The sequence below is a fragment of the Neopelma chrysocephalum genome, unplaced genomic scaffold (assembly GCF_003984885.1).
Source record: "Neopelma chrysocephalum unplaced genomic scaffold, ASM398488v2 Primary Assembly neopelma1_61b, whole genome shotgun sequence".
NCBI classification, from domain to species: domain Eukaryota; kingdom Metazoa; phylum Chordata; class Aves; order Passeriformes; family Pipridae; genus Neopelma; species Neopelma chrysocephalum.
This window is the reverse complement of record NW_020897717.1, coordinates 11,322,216-11,342,597: the sequence shown is the minus strand read 5'-3', so window position 1 is coordinate 11,342,597 and position 20,382 is coordinate 11,322,216. Positions and strand designations below refer to the sequence as shown.

The 20,382-nt window shown below is 39.5% G+C and overlaps 1 protein-coding gene across 12 annotated transcripts in view; it reads left to right on the top strand.

Annotated features, from left to right (window-relative positions):
• Window positions 1-20,382, top strand: part of ESRRG (estrogen related receptor gamma) — a 400,294-nt gene that overhangs the window by 217,545 nt on the left and 162,367 nt on the right. Inside the window, exon 1 of one of the 12 annotated variants that reach the window (XM_027681692.1) lies at window positions 20,102-20,220. The exons of the other annotated variants lie outside the window; for them this stretch is intronic. Within the exon in view, the coding sequence (XP_027537493.1) occupies window positions 20,165-20,220 (56 nt within the window). The 5' untranslated portion in view covers window positions 20,102-20,164. Of the gene's footprint in view, window positions 1-20,101; window positions 20,221-20,382 lie in introns of those variants that run through there. 12 annotated transcript variants of the gene reach the window in all.

Sequence of the window (20,382 nt, the reverse complement as noted above, 5' to 3'; positions counted from 1 at the left end):
CTTAGGCATCAGGAGTACATAATTATTTTTAAAGTAATATTTCTGCATTATTGACATGAAGGACTGGGAGGGTAAGTATGAGAATACTTTTGGCTCGAAGGTTTAACTTAGCTGATTAACTTGCCTCTTGGTTTGAGAACTACCTATTGTTTTAGGGATTCATAAAATGTGGAAGGCGCTTACTGATTCAGTGCTGTGAGTTTCCCTGGTACAGAGTGCAGCCAGCACTGACACTGGTGTCAGTAATGGCCCACCTTTGCCATACCAACATCTACACTCTTTGCTCCTTCTTTGCTCTTTCAGAGGAAAACCCTTTGGTGAGAATTAATCTCAGGATGAATAACCACCCCTCATACTGTAAGGAGTAAGAAAGGTTTCAGTGTTCATCTGGTTTTAAGGCTAGTGAAGTTTTGTTGAGTTTATGTCTGTTTCCATCATCTTGGATTTAGTTTTTCTCAAACCTCCAATTGACCCTTAGCATAGTCCCTTTTATTAAAGACTCGGGACAGAGATCAAATAATTAGTTACAGAAAAACCTGAAGAGTGAATGTGAAGAAAATACGAGAAATGGCATCTATAGTATTCCCTGCAATAACGCTTAGTAGCTATATCTTTGTTCTGGCTGTACTAAATTGAGTATCTGAATTTGTTCCACAGAGATGATCTAAAATTTCTTAAAAATCATTATGTGCGTGATATATATATATATATATACACATACACACATATACACACATATATATACATATATATATATGCATTCTAGGACTTTGGATGTTTTCTGGAGCATCTAAGCAGTTGTGCAGAACTGTAGCTTAGATACTTCCTAATGCATTTCTAAGCTATGTTAGTGAGTGTTCCTGGCAGGTCAATAATAAAAGGAAAATAATAAAAATGACCTTGCTGGAGTCGTTGTTTGATAAAGGTATTTCCATATTTCATTGATCTCTAGATAAGTTTTGTTCTGGTATAAATGAATTCAATTGAAACAGATCCTTTTGAGTCCAAATTTGGTGATGTAACTAGTAATAAAATTTGGCCTAGTGTAATTGTAAATATCCATCAGATACAAACTGTGGACTAGGAACCAGTAAATTCTCATGCCTGCATTGATGTATACAAATTATTGTCTAATGTGCACAATGACAGGAAAATAATATTGATACTGTTACTGAGAAGATAGACAGGACAATCAGTATTTTGAAATGGTGGACAAGACTTTGGGGAAAATGTAGGGGTGGAGTCAAGTAGCAGAGACAAGTCATACCATGTGTCCTTCAAAATATTTTGAATCTACAGTTTTAGGTATCTAGCAGTTCTATGATACACTTACCTTCTAAGAATACTTATGACTTAGGGGAAAGAGGAATGCTAAAGCCAGCATAGTTTCTGACCTAGGTAAGGGCTTCGAGCACTGACTGCAAGACAGCCAAGTGTGACATACAGGGTGGTAGTAGGGATAGCGATCATTGCGGAGCTGCTGAAGGATAGGCAAGGAAAATAGAAAGATGAATGATAGAAACTTGAATCTTTATGCAACTTTTTTTCCTCTGAGTTTAATGTTTGCATAGAACTTCTCTGATAAAATGGCAATGAGTTGCTCAAAATGGTTCCTTAAAATAGAGCCCATCGGAGGTTCCTGTCTTTATCCTATTTTCAAACATTTCTTCTTTTTCAGGTGCTCTACATATGTATTATCTGTCTGTGTATTTTTATGCCTGTTGGCCTACTGCGGTTTTGTTGTATACAAAATGTTTTAGGGTCCATGGCTCTGCCCCCTGTTTACAGTTTTAGCACAGGAATAAGCAACAATTTGTCTGTCTCCATTGCCAGAATGTACCCTCTTTTTTGATGGGCAGCATCACAGATACTGTTTGTGTCTGGCTGTTACTTGTCTCTCAGGGCAGTCAGTAATATAAAATTGAGTGTAATCAGTATGATAGCACTTAATATAATATGCTGAATTGGAATGATAATCCCTCATAGCGTGGCTTGTATTTTACCTGTTAGTTTCCAATGTCTCTTATGACTGCTTGAAATAAATGGAGAAATATGCAAAGGCCAGTCTCTTCCACGGCACAAAAAATAAAGACACAAAAGGCAGACTGCTTGCGTTAAGGTCATATTTAAAAAGAAAAACAAACCAACCAAACAACACAAACCCCTTTGAAGTTAGGGAATAATCTTTTGACGTCAGAAAACTCCAATGAGAGTTGCATGAATAGTGTGTAGGATTTTGACCTTTACAGTATAGTCAAATAAAGAACATCTAGTACTTGTATTTACTATTCAGATCTATGGCCAAAAAGTATTTAAATGTTCCAGATTGGAAGGTGGCAACTCATTATATTTCAGGCTGACTTGGAACAGAAATTTGAGTTATTTTCTCTAATTGTGCATATCTTGCCTCTGTGGTGGAAGTAACTTGAGTCTAGCCTTCAGATTTGAGCCTGGCTATTACCATGACCTTAAAGCTGTATCATTTGACTTGGACAAGATGATAATATCTTAAGATCTGCTAGTGTTTGGTAGCTTTGAAAAGCTGATGCATTGCTTCAGAAATTGAAGAGTCAGAAATTAAGGCATGTAATTCATGAAGACTTAGCTGTCTGAAGTGTGTACAGAGACATATATTTCATGTTTCATTAAAGATGTGTGCTGATATTACTGCATCAGAACATTAGTATTTCTTGTTTCTCCAGACAACAGTTATTCTGAACTAATCACAGCACATTTACCAATTTTTCACAATGTTAGCAACAATCTCTTGGTTGGTGTTTGGTATTTAAGTCTCTCTTGTTAAAAGTTTCAATCTCCAAGGCTGAGAAATAAATCTGTTTCTTTGAATAGCAATAAGAGAGACTGGTAAGCATTTAAAAAAGGTAGTGGGGTTCAGATACTAGTATTTCTAACCAAGTTTTTCTCTTCCTAAGATTTATTCTGGGAAAAAAGGCTGAATTGGTTTCTAAATGGGTGCTTATAGAGAAAAGGTAGTTTAAGGTGCAGAACCATTCTAAAATACTTGCTCTGCATCTGTCTTGTATTGAAAGTACCATGTTCAGCAGCTGCATCTTTTCAGAGCTAAGTGAAACTGCTTAAAATACTTCAGTGGTGTAAGATTCCCTGATAAGCCCTTCAAACTTAGAGCATTCAGCTGGTGCCCCAGGATCTCTCAGTTAGTGATGTCTGTAGCCAATATTTCTACATTAGCTTGATGGGAACATAGGTAACACACACTAAGCATCCTTCAGCTTCTGCATTTATCAGTGGAATTGCTTTACCTTGAACTACTGTACACAGCTATAGGTAAACAGAGAAGGATGTGGTGAGAAAGTACACAGAAGAAGGATTTATATGAGGAAAAGTTGCATTTGCTTTGTTCAATGAACAAAAGAAAATAACACTTTGAAAGGCTGCAAGTATTAGCGTGTGGTTATCACATCGTACTTTCTGCAGGAAAAAAAAAAAGGAAGTTTAAAGGACAAAAAGAACTTTTCTGAGAAAGAGAAATCCTCTCTCTACTATCTACGTATTTAGCATAGATGATGTGGTTTGTGTGCTACAAGTACCACTGCTATTTTGTCTGTCTGGCGCGTGATGCGTTTGCCAGATTAGAAACATTAGTGCCCTCTATTGTTCATCAGAGAACTGCAAATATTTTTACAGATTATGATCCTTATTATCGTTCCTGGTATCAAACAGATTTTAACAAAACCCATGCACGATATAAAAGCATATTTCTGTAAGCTAAACTGCTTCATCAAGAACAGTGCATATGTTTTTTTTCACTGTATCAACATTCTGGTACAACTTTTTCCACTTTATGAAATGCAATAAAATAAATTATAACCCTCGCTAGGGGAAAATGTCTTGAAATACTTATAGAAATAGATATGCTTTTTGCTCACATACTTGCTGACAAGTTCACTTCTTTCTGTGTGTATTTTTTTAGTAGCAAAAATATTTTTAATCAAACAATTCTTAAGTGTCTGACAGGAAAGTGTTTTGAAAGAAATATTGCCTCTTTTTTCCCCTTAAATTCATATTTTATTTCAAGAAATTGGATTTTTATTATCTTTATAGGCTAGAAATACAAGAGAGTGCAACTTTTCATAAGAACAATAGAAAAATAACGTGGCCAAGCTGTAGTTTGTTTTTTTTTTTACTACTTTAAAGTGAACTGCAAGAATGACAACTTCATTCAAGCAGATCATTTGGAATTACATTAAACAGCTGCTATTAAACAGCTGACAACAAAGGAGACCATTTTGATCTCGACAGCAGAGAGATTCGAGCAGCATGCTCCCTCAGTGATGTTATGAAGAACACATTGTGCTCTTGTATACCAACACGCAGTGTACTCCCCACTGTGCTTGTTGCCAAACACCGTTTTTTCAAATCACTTTGTATTCAGTCAGGGATCCGGGAAGTCCAAATCCAGCCAGACAAATGCAGAACAGCTTAGTTGAAGCAGCTTTAACAGGTGCCATCAGCACAGACTTGTCGAACCAGAGAGACAGTGCAAACAACTATGGAGTGGTGGTCAACAGGGTGTGGATTTGCCCCATTGCACATGATGGCACGGAGTAGTAAATGGCTTTGTTGCCACAGAGGCTGGTTTATGGCGCTTGGGTAAAGGGGAGGGAAAGTGACAAGGAAAATACGTGGTCACTCCTTACAGACAGAGCCTGCTAGACTTTTATGCTCACATTAATTTGTTCTTCTCAGTCGTGCCAGACGCCGAGTGGACCAGAATAAAATGAGCATACCTGTAAAGGGATAAATGGAATGAACGTAGGATTGATTTAAGAGGGTGCTTCCCGTGCTTGAGATAGTTGACTGAAGGATGAGGAATAAAATAAGAGTAGAGATAATTGGATGGGTTCTTGTCTTATGCTGTCCTTGTCTTTCAGGGGTATGAGAGGCATCCCTTCATTATATCACTGTAATCTGGCATTGCTAGTAATATGCCACATGTTACCCACTAAGTTGTGTTACCCATTCCCACTGTGTAGCTGTCCTGCACATTTTCTGCCTTTTCAGCCATAACCTTGACCCACTCCATGCTGTTGACCTTCTTCTGTAGGTGTGGATTTTTTTTCAGGTGGTATAACAGTGATAGAAAATAGGTTATAATACTTAAAGCAATTGTATATTCTAGTGGTTTTTTTAGGTAAAGACTTTGTGTAGTGATCTCTGAATAACATGAAGGGACGTAGTTGATCAGAGAATTAGAATATATTAGAATATTTTGCCTTCTAGCAAAAGAGGGAAATTCCAGTAAATGACTTGGTAAATGTTCAGATTTGAATTTCAAATTGAAACATAATATTTACAGTGTTGAAGAAATACGAAAATTTACTCCCCTGAGAAATTTTGCAAGACATTAAACTAAATTTTTATGTTAGGCCCTTAGTTTTAGTTTTATATCTGTATTTACATCCATAGTCCTTCTCACTTACAGAGAAATTATGTGAAAGAAGATGTGGAAAGTTGTCAGATGGGGCTCTGCCAGTCACAGAATGATTTTGCAGGCTTGTTTTGAAGAATAGTATTGGTAAGGACAAAAATTATAAGCTATGCATTAAATGATGCTTAGCTGGTCCAGAAACTGCAGACTTTGTTTTCTTGTAAGAAAAACTCTACCTTTATTATTGTTGTCACACCAATGATAGGTAAAAAAAGGAAGGTGTCCTGGACAGAAGTGTTTAGAAATGACTGATTATAAGGGATGTCTGTCCTCTTTCCTTTGTCACATAAAATAAAAAGTAGCGAATTGTGTTCACGTTGGGTGTGTGCACTTCCACTGTAGAAGGGGTTTGTCGAGTTTGAGTTTAAATTGGACCGTAGTAGTTATGAAACTTGACTGTATATCATGAGTAAAAAAATCCTCACATGGAAACTTTTGTTCTTCGCTTTATGGAAAATAATTCAAGCTACATCATATATGAGTTACCTCAACGGTCAATTCTTCCCTTTGTTTCATCATATCTCTAACTTGCATTTGTCCGAAGAACTGTCTGGCCTGAAAACCTTTGTTGTACGTGTAATTTGTGAATTCTCACCAAGTCAGCTCTCTTTGCTAAGCTAGATTCTTATGGTAGTGAAGTTATTCCTAGTACTCTGCTGTTTATGATGAAGTGATGTTTCATTGTGCTTGAAATGACAGAATAAAAAGTATTTTCAAATAAATAAACAAAACACACCCCTAAACCCCCTCTATCTCAAATTCTAAAGCAATCACTGCAATTGGACATGGACATTTAATGCTGCAGTTTCTTTTAACTGCCTGTGTTATGTTGAAGTATTGTGGAAGTTTCTCTCAGCTGCAACAAAGAATTAAACCAGTTTTCCAGGTTAGGAATATGGCTTGCTGTTCATTGTGTGTTTGTGGAATTGAGTGTTGTTCTTAAAAGCAGTGGTTCTTGGCTGGAAGCGGTAACACAATTCACTTGGGCTCAGCCTCCTGGGGGAGGCTGTGCCTCCTCCCTGCTAAAGACAGCAGAGGAGACAGGTGAAGTTTAGTTCTTGGTCTTTGCAGAAAGCCAGCTAGGTGTTTCTGATTTAGTTTTGACTTCTTTCCTGCGGACTCCAAGATGTCTCTTTTTCTGAGCTGGATTACATTACACAAGTCTGCATTGATGTGAAAAGAAAGCACTTACTGAAGTCAAGCATTAGGCATTCACATTTACAGAGGTCTGTATGCATGTTATGTCCAGCATTGTGCAATATCTTGTACGCTTATTTTTAACCAGTAAGGAAATATGCTGTAGAGATGACATAAAAACTCTGGTAATAAGCAAATAAAAAAAAATAATCTAAAAGAGATCAGGCTGGAAAAGTCTAACTTTAAAGCATCCTTGTTTCTTTACAATACATCTTCTTGTATTGGCTTAAAGTAATTTGTCTTCAACTGATACATATTCTTCTCAACATTTAGCTCAGTGTTAAGGAGCTGACACTCAATGGCAAGCCACAAGAAGGCTGAAATGGCAATATCATGAATAGTGAACTCTCTCTTGGTTTCCTAGACACCTGCATAGTGCATACTGCCAACTATGATAAATGGAGCAGAAATATAGACACTTACTAAAAAGATGGAGCAGAAGTTAAAGGCTGGAGCGAGAGACATAGAAACATGTATGCTTGATCTCACTTGGAAAGAGAAACAAATGGGTAGGGGAGCAACTGAAGTTGAATGACATCTTGAAGACAGGAAAGGACTGAGGCTGAAGTGGCAGGAGGCCAGCAAGAAGAGCAGATGGGAGGTGGGACAAGTTTATTACCAAAGAGGCCATTGGATAGTAACAGTGCACATACTGCTAGAGAAACAGATGAGGTGATCTGATCATTTTTCTGAATTCTGTCTGAACATGTCTCCTCTTCGGATTCCTCATTTCTTGAACTTGGTATACTTTTTGGGAAACTTCCCTGGCAGATGGAAGAAAACTGTGCCATGTGATGCTCAGAAAAGCGATCATCAGAAAGATAGCAGAGCAGGATGGGGGAGTTGAGCTGTGTTCCAGGATATTTGAAGTTGTGTTCCAAAATATTTTTGTAAATGGGAAATATTGTGTTTGTAATTCTAAACTGTTACCCCGGAAGAGCAAAGTAACATTAGAGAAGCATATTTTGATAAAGCTGAATTGGCCAGAACAGTTCTTCCCTTACTGTAGGAATTGGACAAAATGTACCATGTTGTTTGGTTTGATAGTGGCCACTATTGTCTTACAAATCCTGTGTAAATTGACAGATGAGCGAGTCTCACCTGATGCTGAGAAAAAAACCAACAAGCCAGCTGACCTTGTAAATGCCCCAAAGAGCAGAAGAAATGATGTTTTGCCTGCAGGGCTCATTAATTAGTTGAATTTCTCATCTAATCCTTTTGGGTCAGCTGTGTTGCTTAGTCTACTCCAGAAGGGACAGGCTTGTAGAAACCATCATGACAGGTATCTTCAAGATGCAGTACACAGGCATAAGCTAAGCATGCATTCAGCAAGGTGTATTCTGCAACTTCTGTCCTTGCATGTTAATGAGGGGATAGAGGGGGGGTTATTTTCATTTGGATAGTTACAGTAAGCCTTTTAGATGATCTGATTTGAGATAAAAACAAACCTTAGACCAATCTGTGGAAAAATGTCTTCCTTGGTTTCTTTTCTTCTTAACTATTCAGCTACCGCATCTCTCTTCCATCTGTACTAATTGTTGTTTTCATAAATAACAGAAACAAGTAGTTCCAACAGTGTAGTGGTATGTGATACCTCATAATGTCTCTAATACTACAGTCTAGAAAAATGTTTTAAAATATTGGCATGTTAGTAGCAGTTATTTAATTTTGTTCTATGTTTTATTTATATCATAGTAAGTTTAAAGACTAAATTTTGCTCTGCACTGCACCATATGCACACACCTCATATATGAAATTTGCTCATACATACACCTGCACAGTTGAAGGTAAAAGTGATCTGTCACCTTGACAGCATTTGAGGGATCTGCAATGCTTTAGGAGGTGTGATACCAAGGCAATGCTAGTTTCATATCTTCTTGGCAATAAAGCCAGTCTCAATGCTAAGGATAGTAAAAGTTGGCTGTTCTCTTACTAGCACTTGAAGAGGCAGAATGTACTCCAGCCTCTTGCTCCAACTCATGCAAAGACAACAATGATAGAAGCTTTTGAAGTATCCGTATTAGTAAAATTTAAAACAATGGGCTGCAGTGGGTTTCCTTTGAATCCAAGTAAGTGCTCTGCATTCCTCACCCTCTCTGTGCTTAGCTGCCTTGTTTTTTTGCAATAATAATATCATTTTATGTTAACGTGATGATACTCCAGCCTGTAAATCTTCAAAACTGTGTGAGCGAGAAAAAGATAGAGAATCACTACTCGTTGCAACCACCTCTGGGGAGAAATTCAGCATTTGTTCGACAGCAAAGAATAACCTTACCTGGAAGTTCAGGACAATTAAAATGTAAGCTAGCAATTTAAAATCCGGTATGCTAGGAAAAGGTATATTGTGCTTTAGGATATACTAACTGGGACAAAAAGATGGACACTCTCCCACCTCCCTCTCCATGCTTGGTACTCCAGATTACTTCTGTGTGTGTAAATAAACACGTGGATAAGCCCCTTCACAACAAAGTTTCTCATACTCTAGATTGAGTTCATAGGCCTATTTTGCTACGCTGAGCATTTAAGAGCAGGGGAGGAGGCCAAGAAGACAGATACAGTGTGTATATCTATATCTATCAATCTTTTTCATGGAAAGCCGGACTAGAGCCAAAGTATCTACAGAACTGTGTCACTGTAATTTTTTTCCTTGCTGTTTAAAGCCCTAGCCTGTATTATAGCCGGCTTAAGTCCTGTCATAACAAAAGTTGGATCTGGAGGTTTCAGCTTGTGCAGGTTTTTTGGTGTAATTTCTAACTTTTAAATGAGACGATATTAATTTTGAAGGAATTAGCCGGAAATTTCTTCATAGTGCAATGAAATGGCATAAGTTATGCAGCCTAGCTGCTAAAGGTTTTCTAATGAAAACTAGGGTGATATGAAATTTCCCCGATAAAAGGATCTGTAGATTTCATCTGCTGTATTAAATGCCAGCCTAAAAGGGACGGGGGGAGTCACAAATGGTTGACTAGATATTATCTACTTTTACATTCCAGGGACACTGCGATCCAAACAAAGCCTGAAAATCTGGAGGGTTGGGACTATTTTCTTCCTCAAAGCTGGCAAGCTCCTTAGAAGTCTCGATCGCTTATTCTTGTATTTTATTGTTATTCTCTTCACCGGCTCCTTTTCGGATGCCATGCGAGGGTGTCAGGCTGTGGCGTGGCCAGGTGTTTGTGTGACCGCCATCCCCCCAGGGCTGGGGGCGGGGAGGGGGGGACACCGGGAGGTGTTGAGTGCTGAATGTTAAGCTCGTTCCTTTGTATGGCTTAGAAATCTCTGTTGTCCGGAATTGTACAGATAAGGCAGACCCATTTGCTTCATTGTCAGGCAATGTAGCTGAATAGAAATGCAAATGTGACATAAGGGGACTGCGCTGGGGAGGCGTTCGCTGTTACCTCCTATAACAGTGCTCCTGGCTGTTGGAAAATTCCTGCAGAATCCAAGGGGGTGTATGTGTGTGTGTGTGTTTATTTTTTATTTTTAAATATTTTTTAATAATTAGCTACAGGTTCTAGGGAAGATTCTCCCAAAGAAAATGTCTCTCTCTTGCAGATGCTTTTATTTTTATGCAGTGGAACGGCTTGGTTTTAACTCCCTTATCAAGAGCTGCATGCACTGCCCAGACTAAATTGGGAGCATCTCCACACTGTTTGACAAATAGATTTTTTGTAAACTGATTTAGCCTTTTCATTGTTTGCATTTCATTATATAGCAGACTTCATGTCACAAAATCGGTATTCATTCAAAATAGAGAATTTAGAGATAGGACTGTAGCCAGATAAAAAAATATTGCACAGCTCAGGTCTATTAACCATAGAATAATAGCAAGTCAGTGATCCAAGGGGTAGTTCTTCTGCAGGGAAGGGCTAACATAACTGAGGTCAGGAGTCAGACCTCAGGACTTCAAATGTGGCTGTCACCAGATTTACAAGTAAATCTACTGGGAAAACAGGGAAAATGAAGGGACCTTGCAGGATAAGGAGAGAGAAAGGCAGCCCAGCTCTTTCATCTTAAATCTCAGGCTTCTCAGTGGATGAAGAATAAAAGTCTGATTTGCTTAAGTGCTTCACTTTATTCAAAAACTCCGAGTTGCATCTTCCAAAGCATGATTCAGGGATCTAACTCAATCAGGTTTAGAGAATTTATTTAGAAAAATAACATTTAAAGAGAGCTGATTCTTGTTTTTCTGCCAAATTCATTATTGAATAAAAGACCGTTAGCGTTCTGAAAATATGTGTACCAAATGCAAACAGTGCTAAGGAATACAGATATGGTATTTAATAAAGCTGGCAAAGTTTATGTTAATGCCTTGGGAGCAGAAAATCTGAAGTTGGGGTAAATGGGTCAGTAGGAAGACTGAGTTGCAACTTTTCCTTTTGATATTTTATTTCTAAAAGCCTTTCCAATTTTTTAAAACCTATTGTTTCCTTGATAATAATAGGGAAATTCTTCTTTCTTTTAACAGTCACATTGTAATGGTTGCATACAGAAATTGCTTTAGATTTTCTTATTTTAACAGCTCCCGGGCATCATCCTCATGCTTATAAATTTCAGCTGCTTTGGACATACTCCTGGATGGGTTCAAGGCAGGTAACAGCAAGGGTGTTCCCTCGGAAATCAGTATTTCATTGGGTGGTATTGTTTGAACTCATGCTCAGATAAGTTATAACCGTGTTCTGGGTTACCTGGTCAGTAAACAGACTGTATCATGGTGCTAGTATTAGATCTATTTCCTAGATGCACAAAAATGGATGTGCTTTCAGGAATTAGGTAACCAGGAATCTGTTATACAATGTTAAAACGTTGTAGGTAATGAGGAATCTGTTCTGCAATGCTAAAGTATTGCAGGGGTGTGCTACTCAAGTTGACATGCATTTGTTTGAGAAAGGAGTGTAAAATCTGGCTTTCAGGTGAGTATGGCATGTAACACACCATAACTCGGTGTGCTTTCATATCAGGTCACCTGGAAGCTCTGTAAGCAGAGGAGTGGGGACTTTGGAGGGACAAAATTAATAAGGTGGCTACGAACTAGAAAGAAATACGGAGACGTTCACTTCTGTATACGTGTGTTGGTTCAGCTTACTTTTTTGCCACATTTTTTTCTGTGTAAAGATATGAATATAACCAAGAGCCTATAATATAAGACATTTACTTGTGGTTTGTGTAGGTACAGGTGCATACATACAGACACATGGAGAGAAACATATACATCTACAGTAATTGAACCAAATTGTTTGTGATACAAGTGTCAAAAGTGCAGCAAGTCTAAAGGCTGTTCTTTCTGGATCAATTCACACCTTGAGTGAGTGCTTTAGCAGGGAAATATTGACCAGATCTGCTTAAAAGTCATACTGATATTTTATTGCTTTATTCAGGATACTTGAATCAAATAATTATAATTCTCACTTTTCCTTTTTTGTCTGTGAAAGACAGACATTTATACTGTAGACGAGTTAAGCTAAATTTCCAGAAATGTAATACCTGAAATGGAGACAGAGCTGGTGGGAGGAAAAACATCCCACCTAATATGAAGACTTAGATTTGCATGTTTCTTAAAAAAGAAAATATAAATTCAAATTTGCAAGTAAATGAAATAGGCTGAAAGAGTGTGTGTGTAATGTTTACACCTTAACCATTACACATGGAGCTAAATCTAGTGATTTGAGATAGAATAATTGAATAGGGCTAACTGTCTGGTCAATAGGAGTGAAGCTGCTATAGGACAGAAACATAGTTGATAATAGAAGGCTTCAGCTGCAGAAGGATGTAATTAGGATTTTATGCTGTCATTTGATCATATGTACTAATACAGACAGAAAAAATGTTTTAATTGTAATAATGTAACACAGACATTTTTGTTAATATGTGATTCTTATGTATTGTATTAATGATGTCAATTTGATTCCATTAAATATTAGAGTACAAGTCTACTAGAGATAGCAGGATTGTTGCACTTGCGTTGGTGTATACTGACATATTCTTGATGAGTATTCTAAACCTTCTACCCACTGCTAAGGGGAAATGAATACAGCAGTGAACAGCATCTCAGCTGTAAAGGCTTCCTTTAGGACATCAGGTCTTTGACTTTCAGGGGAATGGAGCTGAAGGACCTGGGAAAAGAGCAATTTGTGGTGAGCTCCACTTTTCTTTTGAACTGCTGGAACCATACAGTTACCATTTGGGAGCTGTATATCCATGAAAACCTTTATTTTAAGTCTCTTCATATTAATGGTTGGGGAAAAGTACGAGAGGTTCTTAATGTCTTCCTGTGCACACAAGTGTGTGCCCAAGAAATCATTTGACCTGGAGTCTAATTATGCCTCTAAACAAACTTTACATTATTAAGGGCTCAGTCAGTCAGCTGATATAGCCATTTAAAAGAAGGCATGTATACAGAAAGAAAAATTAGAAATCTGTTACTACACGGACAGATTTCAGTGGCCCTCATGGAAGTCTCTACCAGTTTTAGATCTGGATGTTTAGAGTTGAGTTAAGGGTAGCTAATACCTTTGGTGAGGAAGGATTTGTTTACTCTTGAGCATTTGAACTCAGCCTTTGTTACTGGTTTCTTCCTCCTGTTTCAGAGCAGTTAATTTCCCATGGTGAAAGGTCTGATTCACCAGCACAGTCAGGTTATCCTGAGCTCAGGATGTTTCACTAGTCTCATTTTTCTCCAGTATTAATTCTGTGCAAAATTCTTGCTTCCTAGGTCAGTGAAATGTTAGAAGATAGAGAATCTCACCTTGATCTTGGAGAGAACAGTTATATACTTCTTTATTATATTGAATTCTTCCCTAATAGTTATGGATGACAGGACACCCATGTGGAAAGTCCCTTTTCTGGTTTTCAGGACTTAAAATAGATGCTTTTCTGATGTCGGTATTTATTGTAGTGTTATTTATTCAACTGTGAGTGTTGAATTTAGTGTTCCTTGCACCTTTAAAAAGTGCAACTCCTTTAATCTATTGTTTTAAAAAACATGCATTAGATGTCAGACAACATAAAGGCAGCATGTAGAGATAACCCTCATGTAAGTGATGGTTCCAGTCATCTAGTGTATGGATAAAAGATTTCCAAGGCTATATTACTTGGCAGTTCAACATGATCTGGCTGTTTGTTAATCAGAGAACATGAGAAGAACAAAGGAGGGAGAACAAAAATGTTGGAAAAAGTATTGTATAGCTAGATGTACAGGGGGACAAGTAACTCGGGGTGGATTGGATAAAGCAGAGTTATGGAAACAATGAGCCATAAGAGGGCAAAATTTGTTTCACTTTGTTTCATGTGACTTGAGTTTGTTGGTAAAGGCGATAACATTTTGTATTCAGGCAGAGAGCATGTTCTGTAAATCTCTTCAGTTACCCGTTCCCTGGGTGTCGCAATAGATTAAGTCGCTGTGTGATGATATGACACCGCCATCACTCGTCTTCCTGGGATATTGCTGGAGGCAACAACAAACCTGTGTCTTTGGCACATGTGAAGGAATTTAGTGCTTGAGGGGTTAAATTACACAGGCTCCCCTGTGGATCAGCTTATGCTTGGACAGTAATAATAGCAATAACATTAATAATAAAAATGCCAGAGTGAAGGGAGTGGGGGGGGGGAGGGGGGGGAAAAGGGGGGAGAGGGGTGGGAGAAGGGGCGGGGGGGGCGGGGGGGGGGGGGAAGGCAGGCTGGAGAATGCCTTGTTTTGTACAGCAGGTGTACCAGCTCCACGTCAGATGTCGTAGGAGCCTCTGCGACATGGACATGCACAAATAGACGCTACCAAAGCTTTGAGAGTGGTTGGTGGCTCTGTGCGTGTCTGCGCTCTCGCTTCAAGCCATGATATCCTAGGGCACTGTAACAAGCAATTCATGTCAGCTCACAGTAAAGATTATCGGTGCTTTCACTGGGGAAATATTTACGGTCCATCTTCTTCTATTTTTAGAACTTTGAGCTTGCAGTCAGGTAGAAGGGCTGGTGGGGGAGTGGGAAGAGACCCATTGAGGGCCACATCTCATCCCTCAGTTAGATGGAGCTAAACCCCTAATCTTGCTTAGGAATAGCTGCTGATGCTAAGTTTTCTTCTTTCCCTTCTGGTTTAGTGGGATATTACATTTCACTGCAGTATTGGTGATAGAATGGTATGTCAACGGGAATGTTTTGGTTCTTACAGAAAGCATAAACGCATTTTAAGGAAGGTATTTTTACATAGGTGAGGCCTCCAAAAAAACCAAAAAACCGAAAGGTAATATAAGTGCAGAATAAAGTGAACTTTGTTTTTTTTTTTTCTAATTCCTGGGTAGAAAAGCCATCACAGTTAGGGACAGCAATTTATTGCATTGCTGAAAAAAACCCTGAAACAACAAACAAAAAAAGAAATCTGAATTTGTTCTCTTTCAGATTTGTTGTTTATCATAATAATCCTTCTAGTGAAAAGGGCTAATTTACTCTTTCTATAGGAATATTTTAAGTGTGATTATCATAATATCACAGCTGCTGAAAAGGTCTAAAATAGGACATTGACCTTGAACGTGTTCCTGCGTTTAGTATGTGGTGCTTAACATTCAAGAAACAATATAACTGCAACTCATTTATTAATGTATAATCTCAAAATGTTAACTCTTGCTCTGTAAATACATGCCACAAGGATTGTAGAAAGCTTGCAGTATCCCATGAAGTACATGTGGTATTTTATCAGTGTAAATATGTATAAGATTTTCAAGATTTCTGCTGGGAATACTCCATAACTAAAGTAAGTTTTCCCTTTGGTACTGCACTAGTTTATGATTTAATTTTTACTGACATTCCACCAGTCATATTATTAGCTTCACAAAATGAAAGTGAAATAATCCTGTATTAATTAAACAGAGCAACTGAATTCCCTCAGTCATCTTATCCTTAGCTGTCTGAGACAGTAATGCACTTCAGCTTCTCTAAAGAAACTTCCACTAAAAAAAGAGCTTGGGGTAATAGTGAGATATCCATATTGAAGTGTGTGCCTGAATTATCTTTAGGGAGGAGACCTTTTTTGGTGGGTGACAGGCAGTGTGCGTGTGGCTTCCTTCTTCTTTCTGGGTTTTTTTCCCCTTTCTTTTTGTCAGAGGCTTTGGAAAAGGTGTTTCGTCAAGAGAATAATATTCATTTATAGCAATGTGAACCATTTCTATTCTGTACCAGTGAAGGCAGTCATCTAAATACCCATACCCATGCCCTTGAAAATAAAACAAGGAGAAAATATGGAGTATTTGTTTGAGACCAGATAAATTGAATGTAGTTCAGTAACATGGTAAGGCAATTGCTGTTATTTCACAGAGACATTTTTTTGTATGCTGGAACTGAGCGTAGCAGCAAAAGCTAAAAGCCTTGCTCTGTGTATTTGTGAACGCACTGTGGATAAGTTCTAAGGAGCATTCAGATATTGTGTTGTGTGAGCTTTTTTCCCTAAGATCAAAACAAGGAGTAATTAATGCTAAATACAGCAGATGGCTTTAAAGTAATAACTTGGTACAGTTTGTCCAATTGTGTACAAACAGGTGAGCAAAATCTGGAACTTTAGAAGTGTTAGTTTTTTTAACTCATTAGCAGTATATCCAGGGGTGCACCAAGTGCCTTCCAGTGAGAAATACAAAAGACGAGTAGACAGTGACAATATTGTTCTAATATTAATCTCACTGTAGCACAGAGTGAGATCACATCTGAGTTATGTTTCTTTAAGCAGTGATTGTGAATAAAGAGAAAATCACATATTTGATGACACTTTGATATTTATTTCACACTCGTAACAATAAGGTATTTTCCAGCTGGATTTTGAATAAGGTTCCATGTTGTATTGCAAATTTCCATCTAAAGTTAATAGTATACTTCTTCCCAAATAAATTGTCAGCAGCTAACACACTTTCATAATCTTGCTCTTTCCCTGATGGCTTGAGCTTGTTGCTCCTTTTGGTAAATATGCATTTGACACAATGCACTGTGCGGCTTCTGCGAAGTGCCACTGAAGCTTACTTCTTCAGTTGTCTTGAGGTTGTGCTTTAAGAATCTGGCTGTTGAGATGCCTTGAAATGTCTATAGTATTTAAATGTGAAGCAGCTTAAAGATGTACTGTTTGGCACACATGAAAAATTACATGCACAGAGAGACATGGAAATGTAGGTGCTGCTCAGTAATGGTACAGGCACTCCTGACAATTTTTTCCTTCCCCTCTCTCATTCCATTACCACTGTTTTGTATAGACTCCTTGTGGTAAGATTTTGCACTGTACAGTTTGATAAGTTAGTGCAGATGTGTGTTTGCATGCATGTTCTTATTCTGTATTCCCTGATAAAATTCAGTAAACTGATATCTGGCTTGAGCTTTTTTTCCCCCCCATAGTACTATTTTTATTTATTTCTACAGAACAGCTTGAGAAAATGAAGGTACACTTAGCCCCAGTTTACTTGCTGCTGTAATCTCTTTACCTTTTTTTCTTTTCCCCTTCCCCAAACTGATCGGTAACTGTGAAACCCAAGTTCAAGAATGCAGTTGGAATTCCAGGCCCCAGTCTGGTGGAGGTGACACTTTCAGTCCCCAGGGGAAGAAGCCAACTGCTTTGTTTATCAACATGCAAAGTACAGCACAGTATTTCTGGTTCTCCAAGAAGCAGCACTGGCAGGGAAGAGAGCTGCTTGCTTGGATGAAAGATGGTTGATAGAAAAGTAGTGATGGCTCACAGGGGGAGAGGAAAAACGTATTATTTGGGGGTGTAAAGGGGGGGCAGGAGATGACAAGCTAACAAGGTAGTGGAAGCCATGTGAACATGAAAAGGAAGGCTTAAAGGAAGACAGATCAGGACAGAAGGAGAGCCCATCATGTTTCAGTACCTGAATATAAAATCTTAGGAAATAATGAATGAAAGTAGAAACGAAGCTAACCTGTCCTTTGGTAAGTTTCAAGATGGAATAGCTGTCATATTTTAAGGAGGGAACTTAATACAGAAAAGTGACCATATCAAATTACATGTGTATAGGGATTCTTTATGGGTGATTTTTATATAAGAGAACACATACACATGCGAAGATTTGCAAGCATTTTGGAATAAAAAAATTAGAATAAAAAATATTGAAAAAGAGCCATTTTGGGTATAAATCTACAAATGGAGAGATACTCAGTACAAACAATCTATTTGCATTTTCATGTTTTGCTCATGTGCACATGTAAATCAGTTTGTAGGACCTGTATTTTGAGTTCATACAGTCATACAGATAACTACACATAAAGACATCATATTGAAGTTCTGATTTGATCCCCAAATCTGTTTATCAAATTGTTACTTAAAGAAGATGTTCTAATACAGTTAGTACCTCTCATTTTAAAATTTGTTAAAAACAGATTTTTTTTTTTTGTCCCTGATGTTTCTACGGAGTACTTAAATTTTACTCTGCATTTCAGAGCTTTTTAATCCAGTGCTCACAAGCGAATCTACATCTTGATTACAGAGTTCACATTGAACAATATAGACAGCATAATGCTATTGGTAATTAAGCTTTTACTACTTGCTTTTATACAGTAGTCTGAGCTGTGGTGGTTCCAATTCCTAAACTTAAATGTATTTATACCATGTTTGTAGGAAGCAGGCCCAGTCTTCGCATAAGGTTAAATACATAACACTGGAATATCTCTGCTGTAAACATACACAAACATGTCTATTGAACCTATATATTTTGGAACTTGGTTCTGTTGCTGTGAAACAGATTTGGAGAGGGTATTTGTGTTTCCATTTGTGAATGGTATTACTGCATTTTGAGGGTGTGCACTGATTTGTTTTGATCTAAAAGACTGCCATTTGCATCATGTTAGTGCTCCAGTCACAAAGATTTTGTAAGAGTTGAGCTGCATCCTAAGAAATTATTGTCTTTCCAGTGTTGGTTTGTTTTTTTTCTGGCCAGAAAAAGCCTGTGTCTGTTTTCGCTGGTAGGGGCAGAAACACTTTGAACCTGGAAAATAAGTATGGTATCTTAGTTGTAATTTTAAGTAAAGGTAGTAGCTTTTGAGAGAAAAAATGCATTCCTAATTCATTACTAATTCTTTCAACACGGAGTTATGTGAGTATGTTTCAGTGCAAACAGTGCCTCTAAATTTGAGTATGGTCACTGTGTTGGAACAAGTTTAATCAGGGACCTTTCATGTGACAGAAAAGAACAACTCTGAGCTGGCTCTAAGCGGTGGTTTGCTGGAACCGGGCTCGGTGATGTTTATGCAGGCGTGCCTACAGGGCTGTGTGTTTAATGCCCTTTCAGTTCAGCAAAACTTGCTTTACAAAAAAACTAAACCCCCAAACACTGTAGAGGTCTAGGCACCCTCCCAGATTTACTAATGCAGAGCTACGACAGTGCAGCCCTTATCTCATTAAAATGAGGCAGGCTGAGTTAGTCCACTCTAATCCCTGCACACTTACAGAGGAAATGGATCAGTTCTGGAGCTTTGATTTCTCTTTCTTATATCTAAATACACACATCTAAACACACACATCTAAACATCCAAATATTCGCACAGGGCGTATATATAATATATATATATATGTTACAATGCAGCTATAATCGGTATAGGAATACACATAGCTGTATTCGCTCCCAGTTTCACCCATGATGTTAAGGAATGGGTTTGAGTGCTCGTTTTGTTAGGAATGTCTTTTTTTTTTTAGCTAAGTAGAAAAGGAGGCTTAAAATTTTTAAATAGTTAATTATATAATTTTTATGTTTTTATATATCACATGACATATACATAATCAAATTCCAGCTCGCCCCCCCCCCTCCTTTTCCCCCAAAAGCAACTCGCACGACAATGAAAAGTTGAGTTACCCGGAGGCTTCGGCAGGCTGCGCTTGGCGTTATTATTATTTGTTTTTCCCCGGCGCCGAGCAGTTCCAAAGGTTAGGGAAGCGGCGGTCAGGAGAGCGCGCCGGGAGCCGAGCCCGGCTGCCGCCTCGGCGAAACGCCGCGACCGGCGGCGGCGGCGGCGCAAACTTCAATCCTCTACCTTTGCGCGCAATCCTTAACCGGGAGCCTGCCAAGGTACCTGCCGAAGTTGGGGCCGGGCGGGGAGGCGAGGAGGAAGGGAGGGGAGGGAGAGAGCGCGGGCAGCCCCCGCCGCCCCGTCCGGCGGCGCGGGCACGTCCGCGGGCTGTGCCCCGGCGGCCGCCGCCGCCTCAGGCCGCTCCCCCGTCCCCACCCTCTACCTGCCGCGCGGGCCGCGCGCCGGGCCGCCCCGGCGCCCCTGGCGCCTGATTGGCCGCCGCCCCACCAATCGGCCGTCCCCCCGGGCCGGGGGATGCATATGTACAGCCCTGCTGCATATTCATGAGCTCCGAGCGGGGCTTTAAGTCCTTGATTAGGCGCGCGGGCGAGCTTTTGGTCCCCGCCCGCCGCCGCCGCCGCCGCCGCGCCCGGAGCGCGCCCGTGCCAAGTGCGCGGCGCTCGGCCACGGAAACTTTGCTTTTCACCGCGGGGGCGCACGGAGGATGGTCGCCGGGCGCACATGGATTCGGTAGAACTTTGCCTGCCGGAGCCGCTCTCCCTGCACTACGAGGAAGAGTAGGTACCGCTCCCCGCCCCCACCCCACCGCCGCACGCCGCCTGCCCCAAAACATGACAGGCGCCTAAGACGCCGCTGCAGGTAACGCTGCGCCGCGGCCGCGGGCGGGAGCCGGCCCGGGGCGCTGCGCGCCGGGGCGGGCCGGGCGGGAGGCGCCCGGC